The sequence below is a fragment of the Papilio machaon genome, chromosome 25, assembly GCF_912999745.1.
Source record: "Papilio machaon chromosome 25, ilPapMach1.1, whole genome shotgun sequence".
Classification (NCBI taxonomy): Eukaryota; Metazoa; Arthropoda; class Insecta; order Lepidoptera; family Papilionidae; genus Papilio; species Papilio machaon.
In genome coordinates this window covers 631,820-653,868 of record NC_060010.1, presented here as the reverse complement: position 1 = coordinate 653,868, position 22,049 = coordinate 631,820, and the positions used below count along the sequence as shown (strand labels likewise).

General features: G+C 32.4%; 1 protein-coding gene across 2 annotated transcripts; it reads left to right on the top strand.

Moving 5' to 3' along the window:
- The first annotated feature begins 490 nt into the window (after positions 1-490).
- Positions 491-19,557, top strand: LOC106716870 (V-type proton ATPase subunit C). Of its 2 annotated transcripts, none has more exons than XM_045684313.1 (13): positions 491-647; positions 1,050-1,186; positions 2,856-2,957; positions 3,447-3,498; positions 10,198-10,295; positions 11,068-11,156; positions 13,230-13,328; positions 13,755-13,878; positions 15,223-15,354; positions 15,987-16,084; positions 16,575-16,713; positions 17,951-18,084; positions 18,995-19,557. In XM_045684313.1, the coding sequence occupies exons 2-12, from the start codon at positions 1,058-1,060 to the stop codon at positions 18,044-18,046; spliced, it is 1,158 nt and encodes a 385-aa protein (XP_045540269.1). In that variant the 5' UTR covers positions 491-647; positions 1,050-1,057; the 3' UTR covers positions 18,047-18,084; positions 18,995-19,557. The 2 variants fall into 2 exon arrangements, with proteins under 2 accessions (XP_045540269.1, XP_045540270.1); XM_045684314.1 differs by having other exon boundaries at positions 17,951-18,091.
- Positions 19,558-22,049: the final 2,492 nt, after the last annotated feature.

The window sequence follows — 22,049 nt, the reverse complement described above, 5'->3', positions numbered from 1 at the left end:
TTCAATCATTATCGATAAAAAACTATACTTTTGTAATTCTTAGATGTAACCTTTATGGAAGAAAACTACGAATTGATTTAAATATGATTTTAATAGATATAATTTATTTATGAAGAATTTTATAAGTTACGGATCCCTAATACGAGTTTATTTACTTAAATATCAAAATGATACAATACATTCACCAAAAAATTCCCATGATTTACATATTTTTGTATTTTGCTCCTCTTTTGCCCTGTGGTGTGCGGTGGAAGGTGAGAGATGTGGTGATGTGAGGGTGTGAGGTAACGAAATGATGCGACCGTTATTCACAACACAATTTATTCTCACTCGTACACACACCAATAAATAAATAGAAGGATAATATAAGGATATTAATGTGAACCACAGATTATTATAACAATTAAAATCTTCCAGACAGAAAATAAAAAAAATCATTTAAAAAGTAAAAATGTATGACCATGTCTGTTTCATAGACAATTGACGTAAATCAGCTGTCCAATATCAGTTGTTATAGGTGGCAGCACAGCATCACGTGAATTTTCATGGCGGTGTTGTAGGGCTAGTCCCGTATAGTCTTGTGATTTCACCAAAAATCTGCTGTTTCGATTATTTAGTGTTAAACAGCAATTTTTTTTGAATACCGGGTGAGTATCTTAGGGTGTTCAGGCTTGTGGCATGTGAATTTAGGCCGAGGGAGACATTTGCGCGCGATTGTAAATTGTCAAAATTGATGTGACGGTCGTTCTATGGGGTGGTTTGGGGTGTAATTTTGAGCGAGACGAGACGGGCGCCAGGATGTCTGGCGTCAGGTTTGGCGCCGATGGCCAAAACTGTATTGATTTACTGCACTAGTCGACATAACATGAGATTGGTCTTTGAATACCATATCACTCCCTGCGGTTAAGAATGGAGGTCCTGCAAAATCGATTTTTGTAACAAGACGATGTGAATCAAAGTTATCAAGGATGTTGAAGTCGCTGGATATTTATGGTTGGTTAATGCTGCGTTATTTCCAAGGTCGATTATTGTACTGTTAACTTTTCCAGTGGTGAAGATGAGTGAATACTGGCTGATCAGTGCCCCCGGCGATAAGACATGCCAACAGACGTGGGACACCCTTAACAATGCCACCAAATCTGGCAACCTCAGTGTCAACTATAAATTTCCAATTCCTGACCTGAAGGTAAGTCAATTTTATTCATATATCTAAATATTTAAATAATTATAATAACTTTTTGTGCGACTTTATTTATGTAATATCATTATCCAATTTTACTATTGATCTTATGTATTTAATAGTAATTGCTTTAAACTTTAAAGTCCTCTTCTTTTTCCTTAATTTTAACATTCATTGTCCTAATTAATTAGCCATTATAATGTGTATAAATCAATACATAGGATAATCTTGTACAATAATTGATTCATGATCGATAATATATTTTCTAACTTGAATTCAGACCATTGATTTAAAAACATTCCTTTTCATGAAATATTGACAAAAATAATATAAAACCGAAGCACTTGTTCAATGTTCACAAACTATTATTTCATAATATTTTTATATTCAAATTACTAGAATATTCTTAATAGTGTATCTATGTAATATTTTTAGGACATAACTAAAATGTTATGTTAATCTATGTTGGCCAAAATTTATTACAAACCTCACGAAATCTAAAATAAAACAACATAGTTCTATACACAATTATGTAGTATTTTTTAGTTTAAAATGCAAACCATAAAACTTACAATTATACTTAGTAAATAAAAAAAAAAAAAAAAAAAGTTTTATTGATCCAAAAAAGTTTTTTACAATTCAATAGGACTCTGCCTCCTGGACCTGTGTTACATTTATTTTTATTACTTACTAGCTTTTACCCGCGACTCCGTCCGCGCGGAATAAAAAAATAGAAAACGGGGTAAAAATTATTCTATGTCCATTTCCTGGTTCTAAGCTACCTGCCCACCAATTTTCAGTCAAATCGATTCAGCCGTTCTTGAGTTATAAATAGTGTAACTAACACGACTTTCTTTTATATATATAGATTTATATTAGTATGAGCATCACTCTGACCATATTCTATGTTATGTTTTACATATTTATATTTTTTGTCTTGCTATGATTGATAAAACCAATACTTGCAATTGACAAGTTGACCACCCCTGGTATACACCAACACACAAATTCAATAAACCTACTAATTTTTTACTTTATCTTATCTTTTTTATGTAAGAAGCCACTCATTTATGTTATTCAGTACTCACATACTTTGTAGTTGACTGTAAAAAGGGAGAAAAAAATCAAAAAGCACTATATTAAGCCTAGTTTGATCAAATCAACCGAAATGTTAGATGAATCTTTGTAATGTAACTTTGTTTACTAGATGAAAAGACAAAATTAATAGTCTCTAAGAAAGTTAAATAGTTATATGAAATAGGTTTAAGAAAGAAAGAAAGAAACTCGTTTATTACCACACAAGTACAAGAGAGAAAAAAAATAACACCACATATTTATGAAAATAATTTAGAGAAATGTGGTAAAAGGGGCCAACTCAGCGTATGCAGAGACGGCCTAAAGCAGTCCCTGCGCTGGTTTTAGTTGGCTCCTTTACATCCACCTGAATAATTACATAACATGGAGGGATAATTTAAAGTCTTAAGATGTTCAGAACTACGTACGTATTCTGGCTTCACACGGGTGTACATTTATTTGTAAACATTTTAATTATACCTCACTTGTAAAAATCTATTCAGCCAGTGATCAATGTAACTTTAAATACAAAGCCATATACATAAAAAATATGTGTTGTAAAATTATTCTTCTGAAAAGTTTGTCTATATTGTTTTGTTAGGTGGGAACACTGGATCAGTTGGTGGGGCTGTCAGATGACTTAGGAAAGCTGGACACCTTCGTGGAGAGTGTGACAAGGAAGGTGGCCCAGTATCTTGGAGAGGTCTGTATGTTTTAATATAAAAAAAAAAATTCAAAAAGATTTTTATCATCGGATGTTTTTTTTTTCTTAAAATAAAAAATTGTCAATGGCACCTAAAGATGTATGGATGGATCTAATTTCAATTACAAGAATTTATCCAAACAAATGGAGCAAATTAAATATAATAGTTTGCCTATTCTATGTTCAGAATGTTTCTAAATTTTAATGTTAAGTGAACACTTCCACTTTGAAGTTGGTTAGCCAAAATATATTGTTATTCCTAACACGTAAAAATAAATATATATAATTTTTACTTGTCTGGATTTCTGGATGTTTATGGACGTTGATGAACACTTCGGTGTTCCCACCGCTTCATTTACCCCCTTTAAGATTAATAAATATTAATAAATATATTAAGTATTATAATAGAATAAGCCTTTATTTTTAATCTGTAATAAGTATTAATAAAATAATTGAAATCGTGGAATTCTTATTTTTTTAATTTATCAGGTTCTTGAAGATCAACGGGACAAGCTTCATGAAAATTTGATGGCCAACAATAGTAAGTATTGTTTTGTTTGTACAAATCATTTGATAATTTATTATGGCACTAAACATGTTGATAAACTTGTTTCCGTAGATGTTTCAGTTGGTTTTTGTTTAGTGCCATCAAGTTGGATTCGGTGATATTTTAAACATTAAAAAATTAGGATTCATTAGAAAGAAGTCATTAAGATGATTGAAAATGTAAAATTTTGCATGATGATAAAATAAATGAGAATTCTATATAGCATGTGTGGAATAGAGACAAGGCTATGTTTAAACCGAAACAGTGGTGTTGCTAGCATGAAAAAAAAAACTAATTAAGATACATAGAAATGGTGTAGAGGAAAATAAAAAGCACATAGTAGTGCGATAAATTTTATTATGGCATGTCTTGCTGAATATCCGTGGTTCGTTCATTTTTTTTTCAAATTTTTTTTTTTTTTTTTAGTTTTAAATATGAAAACTTTTTTTTATATTTTGCATGTAACCCTTTACTTTTTTGGTCACTACTCACGCATTTCTCAGCTGGCATAACAAACATCATGTATACACTATAAATGCACAAATAAATATTTGATTTGTACATACTCTGTGCAAGCAGATTAAATAACACCTTTTCAGTTCGTTATTGATTGCAAATAAAAATAAAAAATTACACAATGAAGGTATTAATGTCATTGTTAATGGAGGACATGTAGTTAAAGAAAAAAAACATGAAGCCATTTTTTTTTTCATTTTTTGATCAGAAACATTTGAATTTAAAGTTTTTTTTTATTGGCAATGACATTATTAGTTTCTGTATATAAATTTAGCTCGAAATTGACAAATCTTCTCTTGTTAATTATTTTTTTAATGAAAAAAACTTATAATAAATGTCTCTCAAGTGCCCATTTTAAACGTTTACATCACTTACAAGATAGTATTATTTTTCTATCATTGTAAAATTTTTTTTAATTGTGTAAAAAAAACATAAAAGCATAAAAAAATCTAACAAAAATTTTGGGAAAAATCTACTATTGATTTTTTTATAAAAAATTCTTCGGTCGATTTTTTTTTGGCATGCTATAAAATTAATAGGAAGAGAAGTTTTGTCCTTATAATTCATTGCACCTTTAAAAAAAGCTAAGAATGTTGAGTGGACAGTGTTTACACCGGGGGTTCATTTATCTAAGACTATTTGGAACCCAATATATATTTTGTTTACTTTGTATATAATATGTATGTCGGAGATATTTTTGTTGTTGCACTTTCATCTATACATTTTTAAACATACGGTTTTATGACCTATTACGATGGCTGAATGCTTAGACTTCAAAAAAAAAAACAATCGATGAAGCGAGATGCAAGAATCACTTACAAAGTTTTTTTTACTTATCTATTTTTTTATTTTATTGAAGTAGTCATCAAGTCATCAACGAAAAAGGAATGGACTTCATAAATATTTTTTATACATTTTTTGATTCAACAATTTATTCTATATGAAATATATTTTTTGAGGTTATAAATGTCAATTGCACATTATATTTTCACATAATTATGCTTTTTTATATATATGATTTAAGAATGAATTATGCATTATTTTTAAATAGTATTCTTAGAGTTACTTAGATTTCATGAATGCTAGATTTGGGATTGAATTTCAGTGTCTGAGAAATGGAAAAAAATTTGCGGCAGTGAATAAAATAGTTTGTTATATAGTATAGCTTTTATTGCGTGGGCTTTATATAATATGTTGCCGCTATGACAACCTTTAAATATATATGTAGCCTAATATATATGTAATCTAAATATATATAAGCTATTTATTGTCTATATTTATTGTATAAATATTTTATCATTTTACGATATAAAAATGTGTATATGTTTAATTATAAATTCACTGTCATCACTGTTAATTAGTGGGTTTTTTATATTTTTAAATGGCAATAATTTCAGAAAAAGATATTTTTTACTCATGTATTCTGTAATTTTTTTTTGTAATGATGATATTTTCAAATAATTATTGAAAAATATAAATTGCTTAAGTTTATTTGTAGAATGGTAACATTTTGATACTTTGACAGATATTAATTTTCGATGAAACGGAATGCAAACCTTAGAATTTTTTGCTATGTTATAAAGGTTAGAGGTTACTACTACTATGTTAAAAGGTTAAGGGTAAGGAACTATGTTATATTGGTAAAGGTATATATATAGAGGCTAAGCTCTTGACTTGTAATCTGCAAATCTTGGGTTCAAATTCCGCTATGTCCTAAAGTGTTTTTCGACTTTCGATTTACACATGAACATTTATCCGATGTTCTTACGATGAAGGAAAACATCGTGATACTGCACATATCTGAGAAGAAATTCAATGATATGTGTGATGTCAACTCGTACTGGGTCAGCGTGGTTGACTAAGTCCTAGTCACCCCTAACTTGGGGTAAGCTCCGAGACCCTCTGTGGGGACATATAGTGAGCTGATGATGATGAATATAATGTAAGAAGTATTTCTAGTCTTTGTCGAGTTGTGCTTTGACGGTATTTTAGGTTTGATCAGGAGACAGGAAGCCAAAATATGGAAATCCAGGAAAGAAGCTTTGTTGTTTGGACAGTCTCTTCTACTGATTTGATGATCTTTAGGTCCTGAAGATTTCTCGTGATATCTCGATGTTTTTATGACACAGTGAACAGAGAAGATGAAAAATTATAAGTGGCATTAAAGAAATATTTTTATCCTAGTTGTGTTTAGTGTTACGATAAAAAAAGAATTGTTTAGGAACTGAATAATTGAACGTCATTATAGAACGGGTTTTAAACTCTCAAGAGACCAATACGACGCGACTCTATTGGGTCCAATTGGAAGATTTGTTGTACATTTGTCAAGTTGTGATTTGGTTTTTTTAATGTAAAAAGTGTAGCTTTGCACCATTTTATTATTATTGTTTGATTATAGAATTTGTACAGTATGTAACGTATTAAGTTTACTATAGAAAAAAAAACATTTTGCTTAGTAATTTAATCTGTGTTAATGAACAGAGTTGCCTGTAAACGGCCATTTTATGTACGTGAGTGTGAAAAAATAACAATTATGGTCTAATGCTAAGTATTTGTTCGATACTAAATGTACAACTTTATACTAAATTTAATTTAAGATAGATTTAGTTTTGCACAACTGTGAAGTGATATTAATAAAATCTAAAATGTCCATAGACATCCATAGACAATCGTAATCACTGCCTCACAAGACATTCATAGCTTAGCCATCAAGCTTTCATATTGTCTATGCTTTACGCTTCTTTACTATTATTATGTCTATCTTTTATAATTTGTTTCGATCCTATCCTTTTACTAATTTCCTATTTTTTGTTCCGGTTGAGTCGTGAGGCGATACGTTTATCGAGTCCGCGATATCGAGATTCCTGCACTACATGCATATTCAAAATTAATCGGAGCGTACATTGGCATAAAGTGGTTTAGACTAGTCATAGTCTATAAGATTAATACTAGAACAGTCTAAATATTTTGCAGAGTCGATAACAAATACGCACTACCGAGTGCCGTTACATAAAAACACGCTCCTCGGCCAGATTATTAATGTCGCTAGGACGAAAGTTAAAAGGGCGGTTGGGTTGACGCGATCGCCTCGGACAAGGTCGGCTACACCAACGCCCTCTGTGCGGACAGCAGGCGAGACGTGCGCTGACCCCGGGGGGGGCGAGCCTCCCCCCACGCCGACGTCGCCGGTCTGCGACTCCGCGTACTCAGACCAGCACGGCTGTTGGCCCTGTGAACACCACCACCACTCGGAGGGCGAGGCCTCGCAGCCCTCCAGCGGCCGCTGCTCGCCGCGCTGGGACGAAGAGGACGACGACGAACGGACGCATCATATCCTCACCCAAGGTTTAGGCCAGGACCGACCGTACCCCGAACCCCTCATCCCCAATCCAATTTGATCGGAATTTGAGGCTACTCGCTTACCTCGTCACATTTTTATTAACCCTTTAATTCGTAATTGCCCGAGTCTCAAATACTGTTCAAATCGCTCGTTCAGGCTATAACGCTGTATATGTAGTTAAAAACGAAACTTACCAAGTTTGCGTTTTTGCTAGCGCTGCCTGTCGATATGTTTTTATTTTTATTTCTCTTTATTTTTTTTGATGAGGTCCATTCGCGTAGGTTGTGATGGCAGTGATTGCGTTTCGTTTCACACAATTATATATTAGTCGTTTAATTAATTTTAGGTGTTTGAATTTGGAATTGAGCAGGTGGCGCTGGTAGCGCTGTTTGTGCGCCATTTTATTTATTTTTTTCTAAATGTCAAACGTCAACAATCACGTTCACGTTTGTTGCAACGCTACACTGTTCATGTAAAGGGCTAGGTAAATCCAAGTCACGGACCTTTTGTTGTGTCAAATGTATTGTTATTGTGACAGCTAATGGTGTCATTTGGGTTGGTATTTATAAATAAAAAATGTATTATAATAGGAATACACCATTTACAGATAATGTAATAAATTATTTGTATTTAAAATTTATAAATACCTGCCTATAATACATCTTTATAGAGGGCATTTTGTGACAGTAGTTTTGTTTAGTTACTATTTACTTGTAAGTTTGATTTTATATAACTTTTGTAAATTAATCCCATAAATACCCTCGCCTAAACACGCTTACAAATTTATATATTAATGTAGCTTAAGTAACTTTCGCTTTTTATGTCTATGCAAATAAATTTGCGTTGTTATTCTGGTAACATTTTCTTAAGTCAATATTTCCCGCCATTTCAAAACTAACCTCTAAAGTCTATAAGTTACTCGAATACTGAGAATTAATTTCTCGTATGTATTTATAAACAGGTGACGTAGACTGGATGCGGATATACGCAAACGATCGTAATTCATACTGGAAGTTTTATTAATATAGTCATTCCATACAATGTCGACCTTCAATGAATTTAAATAACAGTTTTGACCTAAATCTGAATTCATTAAACAAATTTTAGGTTATATAATCAAAAAACATAAACCTTGCAAACTCTTATTTTTATTGCGTTGTAAATAAATATCATTTAAAGATCTTTACTTTTTATATTAAAAAAAATGTCTATAATTTCTTTTTAATGTGTAATTTATTAAAATATGTAATTAATAATATTTCAAAGAAATTTATGTAACTTTTACGTTTTTAATTTCGTTCGGAAATTCGCAGTGCAACATTATAAAGTAGCGTTCATAGAATGTAAAAAAAAAATTATAAACTTTACTTCAAAGATGTATATTTGGCTTGCATTGAGAATAGATAGTAAAAAAATGTCGTTTATTATTGTGCCTGTTTGCATGTTTGTAATGCATGATATAAAATATATTAGTCATCTGTTAAAATCTGACGTATGTAACGTGGATTTTTTTTAGGAATATGAATGTATTTTTTTCGTTTTTTTTTGTAGCTAATGGGTACCAACGACTAGAAAGTTTCCTCAGGTTGAAAGGTGATTAAGGGAGTGAGAAATGCGCCTAAAGCTAATCGTAGAATAACAATATAGATAGCTTTGGCTAAAAAAAATTGTATTTGATTGTAATTGGTTTTGCAAAAGACGTTTTTTGCTTATTTTAAACCTATTAAGAGCAACTATATATGTGTTAGGTCATTGTGTCGTCTTATAATGGAGCATTTTATTAATAAAAAATATGGCTTTATTTAAATCAACCGAATTAAAAAAAAATCGGTAGCATTTTTTTTTCTAGGTTTTCGTCTACAATCTTATGATTGTAGTAGTTTTAAAAGTTATAATTGAAAGACAAAAATTGAAGAAGCATTTTTTCATATCATTTTTTTTAAGTTATGAAAAAGGTTTTTTTTTTATTTTTCTTTCAAGTCTTTGATGAAATATATTTGAGACATCTCGTCATATTTTTAAATATACAAGATTTTAACAGATGCAGTGAATGTTTTTTTTCTACACTGTAATGACTTTTTTGATGTTTCTGCATGGTTCCTGTTTAGAGTACATGTGTTTTTTTTTACCATTAAAAACATTTTTTTTGCTTTTTTTATTTTATTGGTTTTATTTTTGTTTCAGCACTTACAGCAATGAGAAATTTTTGTTTGTTTTTTATACTAATAGGATTTTAATTAATATATCTCACAACATTGGTTTAAGTCTCTGGATTTCTTTTTACAGTTTGATGTATGGATAGATTACTAATTTTATTATGGTATATGTTGTGAGATTTTATATGTCAATATGTTTCATAGACAATTCGATTTTTTTTATTGTATTTATTTATTTAATTGAAGTGCAAAATTATTTAAAATATGGATGGTTTATTTCTTACTAGCTTTTACCCGCGACTCCGTCCGCGCGAAATAAAAAATTGAAAACTGGGTAAAAATTATCCTATGTCCTATTCCTGGTTCTAAGCTACCTGCTCACCAATTTTCAGTCAAATCGATTCAGCCGTTCTTGAGTTATAAATAGTGTAACTAACACGACTTTCTTTTATATATATAGATTTCGATGCCTTGGTGGCTTTATTGTATGTTTTAAAAAAGTTATTATTTCCAATAGATTTGTCTATGATATATATTATAGTTGTAAAGTATTTTGACGAGAGTTCAGGAAATTTTATCAAAAAAAGAACTCACGTACTAAAAAGATTTCCTTGACTCTGGATAATTTGAAAGTTGTGTAATTATGTAAACAGATGGTTTATTATGTTTGTAATATTCTAGGCGATCTACCCACGTACCTGACCCGCTTCCAATGGGACATGGCCAAGTATCCCATTAAGCAGAGTCTGCGCAACATCGCTGATATAATCAGTAAACAGGTATGTGTTTTATAATCTATGTCTAACACCATAGATTAGGTTTTTGACAGATGTCAAAAATGGCGCCAACTATTTGTCAAACATTTGGCGCTAAATTGATGCTGAGTGAAGTTAAATTGTGTACATTGAATACATATTGGGTTTTAGTCTCTGTTGTTGAATAATTTAGTGTGAACATCCATATTAAAGTTGTTTATATCTTGTCGATTAATCGTTGGTTTCTGAGAACAAAATCTCTGTATAAAACATATCGTCATCGCTGTCATAATCTTTGACAATGTTGCATAAGTTTTTAACAAAGATTTTGGTCTCAAAAACCCACGATAAGAAATGTAAAGTTAGAAAATTTATAATTTGCTACATTGTTCTATGAATTTATAAATGATCTAGCAGTCACACGCGACTCCGTCAGCACGGAATTAAAAAAAACTTACTAGCTTATGAGTTCTTTCAGATTATGTTTTATATCTGTGCCAAATTTTATCAAGATCCGTTGAGTCGATCGGGAGATACCTTCTAACAAACGTTCAAACATTCGTATTTATAATATACTAGGTGTCGACCGCGACTCCGTCCGCGCTGAATTAAAAAAGAACTTGATAAGTAGCCTATGTGTTCTTTCAGATTACGTTCTACATCTGTGCCAAATTTCATTAAAACGTTCAGCGGTTCCGGAGACATATTCAAATAAACATCTATCCATTCATTCATCTAAATATTCGCATTAAAAATATTAGTAAGAAGTAAGATAAGTTAAAATACGTATCATCAGGTGGGTCAGATCGACGCGGACCTGAAGGTGAAGTCGTCCGCCTACAATAACCTAAAAGGCAATTTGCAGAATTTAGAGAAGAAACAAACGTAAGTATAATGTCATTCAAACTTTACAGATTAAAAAAAAATATTATAAAAGATTGGCAGTATCACAAAAAAAGTAAGGTTAAAATTGTAACAATTGTCCTTTTAACAATATTTGTTTATATTTGGTAAGAGATTTTTTTTTAGCAATTCATGATAAATTCTGATAAATAGTAAAATAAAAGCTCTTTAAAATGTTTATAGGAAAATTTCACATGTCCCGGAAATTACTGTTAATTAAAAAAAATCGTATCGTTGTAATGTGTTCATATTGGCACTGCTCTATAATCTTTGGTACACAAGTCTATAGTGTACCAAATTTTGAAAAAAATGTTGATGACGTCAAACCGTGTTGTAGAGTAAAATCATATCTCTGTATGTTGTGATACTGAATTCTGGATTGTAATACTGAATTATGAAGTATGAAAATAATTTATAATAGCGACGTCCACGGTGTGACGTTACGCTTTCTGATTGAAATTAGGATGATTTTAATTTCTCAAAATATTAATCTTTTATTTGTTTTAATAACTAGCTGTCGCCTTCGACTCCGTCTGCGCGGATTAAAAAAATAAACTTAATTAGTAGCCTATTTGTTCTAGTTCTAGCCAAATTTCATCGAGATTTGTTGAGGTGTTCAGGAGATACTTTAAAAAAACATCCATCCATCCATCTAAACATTCGCATTTATAATATTAGGTCCTTACATATGAAATTGGCGTTTTGTATGGGAGGAACAAAAAGTCGAATATTTTTTAATATAATATATTTAATTAATCAAAGTATGAACCATTATTTTCTATGCACTTTTGCCATCTCATAGGTAGTTCATTGATCCCTTTACTAAAAAAAAACAGTCGGACGGGAATCAATAAAATCTTTGAAGGCGATTTGGACTGCCCCATCGGAGTTGAATTTTTTCCCTTGCAAGAAGTTATCCAAATTTCGAAAAAAATGGTAATCTGTTGGAGCAAGGTCCGGGGAGTACGGAGGATGTCTTAGACTTTCCAATTGAAGCTCTTCTAATTTAGTAGCCGTCTGTTGCGCAGTGTGTGGTCTAGCGTTGTCGTGAAGCAGCAGTGGCGTGGAGCGATTGACCAGCCTAGGTTGTTTAGCCGCTAGCTTTTCCATCATGGTTTGCAATTGCTGACAATAGACATCAGCCGTAATAGTCTGGCCAGATTTGAGAAAACTGTAATGAACAATACCGGCACTAGTCCACCAAACGCTTACAAGTAACTTTTTTGGGGTTAATTTTCGCTTGGGGCAGGATTTGGCTGGCTGGCCAGGATCCAACCATTGCGCTGAGCGCTTCCGATTATCGTAAAGAACCCATTTTTCATCACAGGTAATGATTCGGTTTAAAATACCTTCATTATTGTGCCGGTTTAGTAATGTAACGCAACAGTCGACGCGCGTTTGCCGGTTTGCTTCAGTCAATTCGTGAGGTACCCACCTTTCAAGCTTTTTAATCTTCCCAATTTGCTTCAAGTGAATTAAAACAGTTTTATCACTAACATCGCAGCCTGCAGCTAACTCGTACGTGGTTCGCGATGGATCCGCTTCCACAATAGCCTTCAACTCTTCATTATCAACTTGAGTCTCAGGCCGTCCACGGGGCTTGTTCTGCAGATCGAAATTTCCAGAACGAAAACGTTGGAACCAAAAACGAACTGTGTTTTCTTTTGCAACACGACCGCCATAAACATCATTCACCCTTCGAGTCGTTTCCGCAGCACTAGTGCCACGGCGGAACTCGTACTCGTAAATAATGCGATATTTTAAGTTTTCCATTTTGTAAAATGAGTGACGCAAACAGAAAAAAACAGAAGAAAAAAAACAAATGAATGACGGTCATCGAACCACAAATACATGAGTCTATAGCTGTACAAATTTGAATTTGGAATTCCTTACCAAAGAGGAGAAATTCGTGATTAAAGTGGCCAGTACGAAAAACGCCAATTTCATATGTAAGGACCTAATATTAGTAAGATTACTATTGTTTTTCGACATTTTTGTTAGCCAATCGTCTTAAGGTAGGTTTAGGTACACAAGTGAATAATGTTCGTGTTGCAGTGGCAGCTTGCTGACCCGCAATCTGGCGGACTTGGTGAAGAAGGAGCACTTCATCCTCGACAGCGAGTACCTCACCACGCTGCTCGTCATCGTACCCAAGTAAGTTATAACTACATTACAGTACTTAGATGTGGGTAGTAAGGAAATATTAATAAGGGGTAGTTCGGAAACTGTGAATTAACAGTAAAAATTCAATTTATTTTTATTAAAAATAACTAAATAATTTATTAAAGAAAGACTAGAAAATAATGGCACATTATAAAAGACAAAAATCTTTTAGATGTATCGTTTTGGTCCTTCAAGTCGGATTTTACTATAATTTTTTATTATATATAATAAAACTTGAAATTAAATACAAAGAAATTATCGATTTTGATTTATGTTTAGTTAATAAACAGGGTGTTCTAAAATTCGACATCAAATTATTTTTGCAGATTTTTTGTATTTCTAAAGTATTTTTTTTTAATTATTTAAATGCTTTCTACTTTTTTTTTGGTGTATTTTTAAATATTTTTTTTAATACAGGTCGATGTTTAACGACTGGAATGCTAACTACGAGAAGATAACAAACATGATAGTGCCGCGCTCCACTCAGCTCATTCATCAGGACAATGATTACGGACTCTTTACTGTTACCCTTTTCAAAAAGGTAAGTTTAAAGGCTAAAAGGTAGAGGAAGAGCAAAGAAAGTATGTATGGATTGTGTGAAAGAGATAAGGGTTGATGACAATTCATTATCTATGTTAAGATGGTGTTTTTTGTTTTAAATATATATATTTTTGTTTTAATTAACTTTGTAAGGGAAAGTATAAAAAATTGGATAAATTTTAAATTGTAAGTTAAGTTTTCGTAATTGAGTTGAAATGTTATTGACAAGTTAACTAAGAATTTTTCACGTGAAATAAAAAAAATAATTAGTATTCATCTAAATATTGTAATAATTATCCATACATCCATACAAATTAGTATGTATAGTATAAAATAATATTTTAAGCAATTATAAACAAATTTAAAAAAAAAGAATCACAACTTAAATACTTAACTTATACAAGATTAAGGGGCAAAAATAAGTTAATTGACACAATGCATTTTGACACGAACTGTTACTTCACAAGTCAACAAGGAAATGATTTTAGTGACTGAGTAGTCACTGTTTGCCTTGAGGAGGCATTAACAGTTTCACCGGGCTTGAGGTGGCCGGGCGCAGATGGCGCTTAGCCTAAACCTTGTTTATGATTAACTAGGCTCGAGGGCTCTCTCAGGAGTCTCGGCTCGGGCTGTTAGTTCATTATTACCGGATTTTGAGGTCACCGAGCTCTTAGATCTCTTCGGTGGATGCTCCATGGAGTGATTATACTCAAGGGTCCCTAAAAGGGAACCTCGGCTTGGGATGTCACTCATTACGCGTTTAGCATTCCGATTCAAGGGTACCCGAGATGAAAGAACCTTGGTTTAATCGGTTACTATTATTTGATTACATGATCACTGTCTGAAGTTGTCAGAAAAGTGTCAAAAGTGATGTCACACATTTTTTTTTATGTGAAACATCTATAGGATCACTTGTAAACCGAATTGTTGGCGTGGCGACGCTTGCCGTGGCGACGGGTCGCCACGCTATACTAAGGTATATGTATATATATAGTATATACTAGCTGTCGCCCGTGACTCTATACGCGCGCAGTTAAAAAAAATGTAAAATAGATGTTGGCCGATTCTCAGACCTACTGAATATGCTCACAAAATTTCATGAGAATCGGTCAAGCCGTTTCGGAGGAGTATGGCAACGAAAACTGTGACACGAGAATTTTATATATTAGATTTTATTTTAATAATATTCAATATTATTTATTATTATTAATACTATTTATTTAATTATAATATTTAATATTTTATGCACATTACTTGTACACACACGATGTTTCACATCTGCCAGCCGTCCCATGACGGCTCACAAGTTTTTAAATTTATTTATTTATAATATTTATATTTGTAGGTTGTAGAAGAGTTCAAGTTGCACGCTCGCGAGCGCAAGTTCGTTGTTCGCGAGTTCTCCTACAATGAGGCAGATCTCGCCGCGGGCAAGAATGAGATCACCAAACTTGTCACCGACAAGAAGAAGCAATTTGTTAGTAGTATTGTTATACTAGTTGTCGCCCTCGACTCCCTCTGTCAAAATAAAGAAAGAAAAACAACTCGCCCTCGACTCCCTTTGTAAAAAAAAAAGAAAAAAAACTCGCCCTCGACTCCTTCCACAGTACATTAAAAAAAAAACTTTATAAGTAGTCTATGTGTTTCAGACTATGTTCTACATCTGTGCTAAATTTCATCAAGATTTATTGAGTTGTTCCGGAGATATCTTGTATCCATCCATTTAAATTTTCGTATTTATAATATTAGTAAGATTTAAGACATCTTTTGTATGGCATTTAAAATTTTTTTTTTACTATTTTTTGAACATCCTGTAGATTACTATTTCTTATGTACTATCATTATCAGCTCACTATATGTCTCCACTGAGGGTCTCAAAGCATACCCTAAGTTAAGTGTGATGATGTTTACTTTAAAAGATAGAGTTTTGAAAGGAATTTCAAAGATACTCAATATAATTACTTTTATTCATACAATGCATTTTAATGCTTTAATTTGTTGTAAAAACACTTAACTTTTTTTATCTTGTGTGCATTTTTTTTTATTCCGCCCGGACGGAGTCGCGGGTAAAAGCTAGTTTGATATAAAAAATAAAATATTTTTCTCTAGGGTCCGCTGGTGAGATGGCTGAAGGTGAACTTCTCTGAGTGCTTCTGTGCCTGGATACATGTCAAGGCATTGCGTGTCTTCGTTGAATCTGTACTGAGGTGAAACTAATATCTATCTATATATATATAGTCAGAAAGTCGTGTTAGTTACACTATTTATAACTCAAGAACGGCTGAATCGATTTGACTGAAAATTGTTGGGCAGGTAGCTTAGAACCAGGAATAAGACATAGGATAATTTTTACCCCGTTTTCTATTTTTTTTATTCCGCGCGGACGGAGACGCGGGTAAAAGCTAGTATTTATATAAAATATATATATATATCTATCTCCTAAGAATAAACGAGACGTTAAAGTTTCAATCATATATGAAAATAGACAGCATAGATTTTAACTTTAGTAAAAAAAAAACATTTACACCATTAAATGTGTATTTGTGTTTAATTCATGTTGTTAATTAAACTAAGATATAACTTTTAATATAAAAAAAGTAAAAATCATCAATTTGTTACTTAGATCATTTTACATAGGATCCATTGATATAATGAACAAAGGTTAAAAATACAAAATATTGTATTATTGTTACACAGATACGGACTACCTGTGAACTTCCAAGCGGCGGTGTTGGTGCCGGCGCGCAAGAGCATGAAGAAGCTGCGAGATGTGCTGCAGCAGCTGTACGCTCATCTCGACCATTCCGCGCAGCAGGGACACGCCCAGGCCTCGGAGGTCGCTACTTACTGCACACTGTACACGCATTCACTCGTTTGTGCAGATAATAACTCGTTTGTACACACTTTCACTTGTTTTTACACAAATTCACTCGTTTGTGCAGATAATAACTCGTTTGTACACACTTTCACTAGTCTGAAAACACATATTAACTCGTTTGTACATACATTCACTCGTTTGTACACACATTCACTTGTTTGTACACAAATTCACTCGTTTGTGCAGATAATAACTCGTTTGTACACACTTTCACTTGTTTTTACACAAATTCACTCGTTTGTGCAGATAATAACTCGTTTGTACGCACTTTCACTAGTCCGAACACACATAATAACTCGTTTGTACATACATTCACTCGTTTGTACACACATTCACTTGTTTGTACACAAATTCACTCGTTTGTGCAGATAATAACTCGTTTGTACACACTTTCACTTGTTTTTACACAAATTCACTCGTTTGTGCAGATAATAACTCGTTTGTACACACTTTCACTAGTCTGAAAACACATATTAACTCGTTTGTACATACATTCACTCGTTTGTACACACATTCACTTGTTTGTACACAAATTCACTCGTTTGTGCAGATAATAACTCGTTTGTACACACTTTCACTTGTTTTTACACAAATTCACTCGTTTGTGCAGATAATAACTCGTTTGTACGCACTTTCACTAGTCCGAACACACATAATAACTCGTTTGTACATACATTCACTCGTTTGTACACACATTCACTTGTTTGTACACAAATTCACTCGTTTGTGCAGATAATAACTCGTTTGTACACACTTTCACTTGTTTTTACACAAATTCACTCGTTTGTGCAGATAATAACTCGTTTGTACACACTTTCACTAGTCTGAACACACATATTAACTCGTTTGTACATATATTCACTTGTTTATACACTAATTGACTTCTTCATACATTAATTCTTTCGTACAAATAATATGTTTTTAGTTTGTTTTTTATATATCACAAGATGGCAAACGAGCAAGCTGTCACCTAAATTCGCCGAAATAGCGAAACAACCACAGTCTATAGGTATCCACTATTGCAGATGTTTTACCTACCACTAATCAATAGAGGACGCACAGAAAGATGATATTTCCCTTTCCTGTGTCTCCCCTCCGCTGAATTTCCCCTTCCCATAATTTACTTTAAAAAAATAAGTCTGAGAATGTATTATGGATTAAAAAAATAATCCTCGTTGTATACAATTTGTTTCAGAATGTGGAGATAGCTGGTCTCGGGTTCGGTCAGTCTGAGTACTTCCCCTACGTCTTCTACAAGATCAACATTGACATGATTGAGAAGGCTGTCTAACTGCTGCTGTTTCTACCTACATCGCTATTTATATATAGGTAAAATGTATGGAGTAATTATATAATCTGCAAATCCTAGGTTTGAATTCAGATATCAATGTGTTTTGCCACAATTTGCACATATCTGAGAAATTTAATATTAAGTCTAGTACTTGGCTGTTTGTCTATGGTCTAGTCATATCTAACTTAGACTTGAAGCTCACTGGGGACGTACAGTGAGCTGATGATGACGATGACGATGAGAATATGTACTATATTATCTATATACTAGCTTTTACCCGCGACTCCGTCTGCGCGGAATAAAAAATAGAAAACGGTGTAAAAATTATCCTAAAATTATCCTAAATCGATTCAGCCGTTCTTGAGTTATAAATTGATGGGTAGGTAGCTTAGATTTTATTCCGCGAGGACGGAGTCGCGGATAAAAGCTAGTTATATATAAAACCTACTTAATACATAGAAAATGACAAAAAAATGAAAACACAGCAATACAACAAGGATCTCGTGACACATTCATGTCGATTTATATATTAATTACTAGCTGTCGCCCGTGACTCCGTCCGCGCGCATTTAAAAAAAACTAAATGGGGGGGGGGGAGGTTATGAAAAATAGATGTTGTTGGATTCTCAGACCTACTGAATATGCTGACAAAATTTCATGAGAATCGGTCAAGCCGTTTCGGAGGAGTACGGGAACGAACATTGTGACACGAGAATTTTATATATTAGATGTTAACTGTCATATCTGAACTGTTGGGCAATAGTCAAATTACATTACGACAGCACACTAGCGCCCCTCAGTCAATGTCAAAAAATGTCACAAAATCCTTATTATTCTATAGTTGTTTTGTAATTTTTTTTTTTTTTGTCTTTTATGACATTTTTTATGTCTGAATAGATCTAGTTTATTCGGTTTTTTTTTCGTTGAGTAATTTGTTTTTCTTTTCAGGTAATGTTACCAGTTGTGGATGGCCGCGCTAAGCAATAGTCGCACTGTTACATTGTACAATTTATTTTATTCCCAGTCGTAGTTCTAATTCTAGCAACACCGGCGTCGTAAAGCGAACATTAAATCAATTATTTTTTTCCTATATATTTTTTCTATGTACAGTATTTTTTTTTGAATCGACAATTTATTTTAGCCCTCTTTTAATTATCTTTTTTAATTTGTTTTTGCGTATTTTTTCTTCGATGCAGGTTGTCGATGACATTTGAATATATAATGTTGCCATTATAGAAAAAAAATACTAATTATTTCCGTGGAATAGTGCTTAGGCTTTTGACTACAGGTTTAAATAAATAGCAACAGATATTTATACAGTATTATTGAGTTGCGTTTATTAATATTTGAAAAAAAAAAAGATAAAATAGATATTAGCGTTTCGAAAGCCTGTATATGAAATGTTCAATGAAATTGATTATTATTGGAGTTTATTGAATGCAAAGCTATGTACATAAGAACATTCCTCATAACTCGTGTAGTACATAATAAAATATTATTCAAGTTACTGTTACCTTGTTTTTTATTTCAACACACACTACAATTAGCTATCGACCTTGAAATAAAAAAAAAAAACGTAATAAGTAGTCTATGTGTTCCAGTCTATGGCCTACATCTGTGACAAATTTTATTACGATCCATTCAGCCATTCTGGAGATAACTTCTAACAAACATCCAGCCATTTTTTTTTATATATATTTAACTCCACTTATGATATGTACAATATAATCTTATTTTACTTTGGGTTCTTAAACTGATATGTTTGTAACATATATTGGTAAAATTGAAATTTAAAATGTTTTCATCATAGATTAACTTCACATCGCTAAAACTCTTAAATAGTAAATCCAAAATGGTTTCGTAAAATTATTTATTTTGTCTTCATTTTCACGCTCCGGATTTACTAGAAATTACTTTCGTTTATTCTTTTTATTCATATTTTCAATGAAACTGATAGTTTCTGTTTCTGAATCAATTGTACAAAAACATGTTTTTATCACTCTGCTGACAAAAAGAGTAGTAAAGACAAAGAGTAATTTTTCGCGCGTAAACTTGTTTCTATGAAAATGGGTTTGCATGTGATGTTTAATAACACACTTAAATTGAATAATAACAAGTTATAAATAGCTAATATAATTTTATAGCATGTTTTTTGTTATAAGTAACAGCAAATAATGTTATTCTAAAGATAAGATAAAAATCGTTGGGGGCGCGAGATTACATAAATATTTTGCGGATTATTGAGGGAAATATGCTAATGACGTAAGTCAGTGTTTATTGTTAGGTAAGGTTAAAGTGAAACGCATTAACCTATTTGTTTACAATAATAAAGGAAGTATCGCCGTTTCTTCCGAGACCTCTAACCTAAAATAATAACCATAAACATGTTAGGTTAGGTTGGCACCTAAAATATATCAGCTGTCAAACTTGATTAATGAAAAAATATTCATTTATTGAACTAAAAAGAAATGGCTTTTCTTTTTAATATTAAGAAGGAACAAAATGTCAATTGGAATCGAACTCAAGCAAAACACCAAGTTTATTCAATTAGTAAGTCACAAAGTCAATTAAATACAATTGAATTTGTACCATAATACTTATGGCTAAAAGTCCAGTATCAATTGAAGAGGTTTTCGATGCATCATATGGTGCATTGCACCGACTTCTGATAAACGTATTACGCGATAGTAAAGTATTTCGTAACACGATAAAATATTGCTTGACTTGCATTTATGCAGAAAAAACTAGAACAATACATTTTACCAATAAAAAAACTTAAGCAGTAACCTATGTATTCTTCCAGACTATGCTCTACATCTATACCAAATTTCTCTGCCAAATGTTCTTCAATGATAAATCAGTTCTTCTGGAGATACCTTCTAACATCCATCCATCTATCTAAATATTCGTAAGATTATAAATTCGAAAATTTAGATGTATGGAAAGATTTGTTACAACGTAACTATAGAACACCTGACTGATCTACATGTTAGGAACAAACATAAATTACAGTCCGGAATTGCGTATAGGCTACCTCTATTTTTTATTCTACGCAGACGAAGTCTTAATCGATAGCTATTATTATCATATATTTGAATTTATTATAGTCTGTGTAATTAAGCACGGCGATACTAGCGCCGGACGCATGGTGAGTGCGTGATTTTGATAAAAATGCTCGTGACGGTAATGACCGATTGTAGGTCAGTGTTGACGGTGAAAGAAATATTTATAACTAGCTGTGACCGCGTCTTTGTCGTGTGAAATACTGACGTCGGGTAGCATTTAATTCATTTAGGCTAATTATTTTTCTTAAACTTATAAAATGTTTCAACAAAACATTCACATTAACTTTCATCCCATATTCCCTATTGTTAAAAAAACTGTTGCAAATTTTGAATGTCATATTTATTTATATCAAATAAACAGCATAAAAAATTAATTTCAAGCTTTTAAGTTTATAAATGACGATACTTGCATTAAACTTTTCATCCCTCCTTTCAACTTTTTTTCGCATTAAAAAGTAGCCCTTTCTCAGACTCTAGACCAGGGATCCCCAAACTATTTTGGACAAGTGACCCTCTTTTCCAAAATGAACTGTTACCACAGACCCTCATGGCCAAATTACCTACTTTTAAGATCAATTATTGTTATTATTATTATTTTTTCATTTTAACTTAGGTCAATAGAAGAAGACAGAGTGAGAATTAGCAATTCTTTAAGTTCAATATCGACCCCAGAGGGTCGATATCGACCCCTTTAGGAATCCCTACTCTAGATTCTCAGCTTCTGTGGTAAAAATCCATTTGTTATCGACAGACCTTCGTTGATGGTAGTTGGTTGACTACCAAGCATGATATCACAACCTACTTTGGGATCGCGCTCTTTGCTCTTGGCCTCTATAATTATTTCAAAGATCATGAGAGGAAAAAAACATGAGTAACAATAAGAAATTAAATTAACATTTTTTATGAAATCTTTATTGTATCTTTTGTATTTATCTTGT

What these genes read in the sequence shown, in the direction of transcription:
- LOC106716870 (XM_045684313.1), top strand. Translation starts at nt 1,058, where the DNA reads ATGAGTGAATACTGGCTGATCAGTGCCCCCGGCGATAAGACATGCCAA. An exon ending in CTGCTCGTCATCGTACCCAA is followed by an intron (nt 13,329 to 13,754) that starts GTAAGTTATAAC and finishes TTTTTAATACAG; the next exon opens with GTCGATGTTTAACGACTGGA. An exon ending in GACACGCCCAGGCCTCGGAG is followed by an intron (nt 16,714 to 17,950) that starts GTCGCTACTTAC and finishes AATTTGTTTCAG; the next exon opens with AATGTGGAGATAGCTGGTCT.